We start from the raw sequence: 4753 nt of genomic DNA on the forward strand, positions 1-4753 counted from the left end.
AAAACTAGAGAAGGCTGCTCCCATTCTGGGCGCCCGGTGGGCAAGATTTCTTCTGGCTTTTTTCTCAAGCTCCGAGGCACGCCAAGATTTCTCAGACAGCTTTGCTTCATCAGAGAACCAGGCTTGAGTACAGGGAGCTGAGTGAGGGCTGAGGTGAGGGCAGCGCAAGCCAGCCCCTAGCACTGGCATGTAAGAATCTCAAACTAACACTTCCCTCAGCTTTTAGACTACTAGATTTGCTCCTTGTTTGCTATGCTATTTCTTCTCTGTCCTGCATCAAAGGTTTTCCATTCTCCCCTGCTTTTTCCCCTTGCACCTTCCTTTTCTTGCTATTTATTTCAATCATTCTACACAATAACAACAGAACAAAAGAACAAAACAGAACAAAAGAACAGTAATATGTTCTTTCATGTTTCTATTATTTTGTAACTGCAGTGACTTTGATACAATAGGTTTGGGTCTAAACTGGAAAGAGCAGCCTAGCCCTAGCCTTTCAACTGCATCTAGCTGTGTGGTGCAAAATGCTGGTGAGCAGCTCTCGAAATTTGAGCTTGCTCCAGGTTAAGACCGTAGATTGTCGTGCAGGACAGGCAGCCACTACAACAACACATACAGCTTCCTCAGTGCTTAAAGGCACGAAAGTGTCAGATAAAATGAGAATCAAAGCAATCAAATTTGGAATGTACAGGAGGAGGAAGGAGAAGACTGTCTTGATGGCACCAATAAGAGCTGCTAAGCTGGGATCCCTGAAGCCACCTGCATTATTTTGCATCTGTCTGGTGCGCCTCCACAGAGATCTAATCAGCAGGACGCTTGAAAAAACAAACATTACTGAAGGCCAAGCTACACCACCGTTACAGAGAAGGCTCAAAACCAAACTCTTAGTTTTCCTTGTGGCTATCCTTTCTGAAGAGTTTGTCACGGTGAAAGGAGTAGTGAAGTTGCTGTGTGTGTTGCAGTTATCCCAGGAGAAAGGAAGAGAGGTTGCAAAGGAAAAAAGAGATGATGCTGTCAGCATCCAGGGTGTCAGACTGGAAATCCTTTGCTTCAGACAGATGAGGAATGACTGGGTAAAACTGGCGACCTTGATACAATAGAAGACACTAAGCCAGGCAGCAAACCAAAAACTGGAAGAGTTATAAAAACCTGTAACTATGAAAGTTACAAATAAGTTTTCTTTATGAAAGGAAAGTTGACAAAAAATACTGGGGAAGAAATCCCGCATCATCCAGAACTGCAAAAAGGACCTGGATAAGCCCAGAAAGATCATAATCACGTCATAGGAGGACAATATTTTGCTCCTGATGCAACTAGTTGAACTGACAGCCAAGACAGTCCCATTTCCTAGAAGTCCCATCACTGACTCAATTATAGCAATTAGTAGACAAAAAGAGGAAAATAAACTGGACGTTGCAGTTCTTAAGAACTCACAAGTTTCACTCCGCTTTTCGTCGGCTCCTAAAAGCTCTAGCTATGCTAAGGAGTATTGAACCCAACTAGATGTTCTCATCACATGATCGCCTCTTTATCTCAGAGGAGAAACTCTCATATTAAGTCCTTCAATATGTGTTTTATTCTACATTTTCGATGATAAATAGCCCAGCTGCTATCTCGAAGTATGCAAATATGACAAGGATTCTCTTTCCATCGTTTCATATTAGAGAAAGAATTTGAATTTAAAGGGCTCAGATGCATTTTTAAGTTTGTGTTGTAATCCTCAGTCAGTTTTCACAGAGCCCTCAGAATTTATGTATGTAAAGACAGAGAAGTTTCCAAAGCCTGCAGGCTTTTTCATGTCAGGATTGCACCCCATACGTACATGTGAGGGTAGGGGAAAAACCATTTCTGTCTCAGAAAATGCAAGAAATGGAAGACATTTTCAGAAAGTATAGAGCAAATTAGATTTTGTACACAAACCCCCAAAATCTCTAAAAACTGCTTGAGGAGACTAATCGAATTGCTCTTGCTCAACATCATGAAGTTAACAGCATTCAACTTTCTTCACATGCGCAACTGTTTAGTAAGAATTCTCATGGTGGGCCATAGGCTTGCAGGAAAGACATTGCGAACTTGGCAGCTGCTTGACTTTTCCTAACAAAACAAAGGATATAGGTTGAACCTTACCTCTCAGCCATACCTGTAAGGGCCGGCCACACGAAAGCCAAATGATGAAACAGGTGTAGATTACAGTGATTAGCATCTCATTGCTGCCAGATAATTGATGGAGAAGCACAGATTTCCACTTCTAGAGCCTATTTTTTATATACTCACTCTGCTGGAGCATAACGGTCTATAGATTATTTATCCTGGCTGGAAGAAAATAAGGCTAGATCTTCCAACTTTCTCTTAGAGATTCTAACTGCTACCTAGTAGAGGAAGAAGATAGAGGGATCCCGTCTGTAAAGACAGAGAAGTTACCAAAAGCTTGCACACTTTTTCATGTCAGGATTGCTCTGCTCTCCTGCAAAGAAATAATACCAGATGCACCCTAGCAATTTGAAATCCGGACAAGCACAACTAAGGATGTGTGGGAGAAACGGCGTAAGTGTTCATAGAGTCTGTGTCCTGCCCCAGGATGGAATGTGCATATTTTAAAACTTCTGCTAACTTGCTCAAAGTAGGGAATTCAAACGCTTTCCAGATATAAGAAGAAGAATTTTAAGGGTTCTTGTGATTGAACTGATTTGGGTGTAGCGATAAAGCTTGAGAAGGATATCTTATAAGTAGGACAGGACACTAAGGAATGAGTACAAAGGACTTTTAGAATTGAGATCACAGAGATTTCTGGAAGTAGTGCAGTAGAGTATGCGGGCAGATTTCAAAGCAGAAGTTTTGAAGTATTTTCTTGCAGAGTGTTTCTTTGTCTTGTTCAATTTGCAAATATTGCAATGCCATCTATGGTTGTCTAGGACAGCGGTCTCCAAGTGTTTTTCTGTGCATGCCTATCAGTAAAAAGGTTCTAAGCATGCAACTCCCAATATAGATGAATTTATTTACTGCTAAGTTATAATTGCACCACTGTACATATGTACCTATTGTACTTGTTTACATTAAAAAACATACAAGAAACAGAATTGAAGATGAAGTAATATTTGAATTCTTAATATAAAAAATTGTTATCACTAAAATGCTAATAATGCTCGTGAGAGTAGTGTGATTGAATATGGTTCATTCTTTTTGACAATCTCTATTGAACGCTGTGTCATCCAGTGATTCAAAGGCGTGGCTGTAATTTCAGGTAATTTTCATGCTTAGTTTTAATGGGTACCTCACAAATACTAAAATGGAAGAAGAGCATCCTTGGATGCAGGTACTGAATCACGGCACCCATTTTTCAATTCCATTCATCATTTATGCACAGGTTTGTGCTGAAATTCTGCTATTAATTGCTGTCTTCCCCAGTGTAAATCGGTTGTTCTTGCATACTAATCCCAGAATCACACAGAATCACAGAATTGTAGGGTTGGAAGGTACCCCTAGAGATCAATGAGATCAAAGAGCCCAACTCCTCTCTCTGCTAAAACTGCTTCCCTACAGCAGGTCACACAGGTAGGTGTCGGGATGGGTCTAGAATATCTCCAGAAAAGGAGACTCTGTAACATCTCTGGGCAGCCCGATCCAGTGCTGCAACACTCTGACATTGATTAAGTTCTTCCTTGCCTTAACATAGAACTTCCCGTGTTCCAGACTGAATCAGTCAGTAAGTAACTGCCTGTAGGCCTGCAGGAAGTAAAGCTTCACAGATCCAGTCCAGCGATGCAGAAAGCATTCCTACCATTTATTGCACAGAAAGGCACTGAATATTTGATTTCTAGTTCCCTTGCTCCCCCATTTGGCCTCCTGCCTCTGTTGTCTCAGATGTGCACAATGACACGTGCACACAAGGCACTGCATTTTTGCTAATTATTCAAGCATGGCAGTGAGACGCTTGTGTCTTCCCACTGCCATAACAGAATTTCTTTACGCTTTTAATAATTCCTTGGCACAGTACATATCAGGTATATGGGGAAAGAGGAAGGGAATTTGTTTTCTGCTTGCAGTTGCAGTGGATGAGGGCAGTTCCCGGCGGCTCTGAGCACCAGATTCCCTGCAGCAGCTGATGCCGCAAGTGCTTCAAGGGTTCCCTTCCAACCCTGGCCATCCTGTGATTCTGTGAGAGCCTGCGAGGATTGGCAGGCGGTATTGCTGACATTTCCACGTAGATACTTCTAGCTCCCTCTCGTGGAGAAGCAACCACGGGAAACGTTTTCCTCCCGAACAAGACTCGCCAGTTACACGCTGATGTATTCGTTGTTCTAAAAGGTGCAAATCCCCATTTCCCAAAGCTAATTGCGGTGCTTCTCAGTTCCACTACCATCCACGGCATCAGCCAGCTCCAGCTGAGGAGATGGAAGATTCCTTCTTCAACAGCTCTGCCCTGCCAGTCAGGACCCAGCCAGATGACAGCTTCCACTGGGAAAAACTGAACCAACCCACCTTTTTCTGAAGATGGTATTTGTGCTTCTCTCTTTGGTTTCTTTCTGAGCTGCCCCAAATGTGAAGTTCTACCTCCTACTTATTTCCATGAAAATGACAACAGATACAGAGAGCACAACAACACCCTTTGGTAGAGCATATTCTCAGCCCCAGACCATGCTGTTTCCACATAGTCAGCACCAATAGCTATGTGTTTGTGCCCGCGATGAACAAGAGCCTGCACGCCACGCTCATCAGAATCTGCCTGGCCATCCAGAGCTCGGCTTGTCTTTCTCAT

The 4753-nt window shown here is 42.7% G+C and overlaps 1 protein-coding gene across 1 annotated transcript; it reads right to left on the bottom strand.

The window, feature by feature from the left end:
* Nucleotides 1-493: 493 nt before the first annotated feature.
* Nucleotides 494-4753, bottom strand: LOC116239994 (taste receptor type 2 member 40-like). Its single transcript, XM_090139690.1, has 2 exons — nucleotides 4601-4753; nucleotides 494-1471 (listed from the first exon to the last, which is right to left on the bottom strand). The coding sequence occupies exons 1-2, from the start codon at nucleotides 4751-4753 to the stop codon at nucleotides 494-496; spliced, it is 1131 nt and encodes a 376-aa protein (XP_089995816.1).

This window comes from Phasianus colchicus, chromosome 1 (assembly GCF_987193195.1).
Source record: "Phasianus colchicus chromosome 1, bPhaCol1.hap1.1, whole genome shotgun sequence".
In the NCBI taxonomy this organism is placed as follows: Eukaryota; Metazoa; Chordata; class Aves; order Galliformes; family Phasianidae; genus Phasianus; species Phasianus colchicus.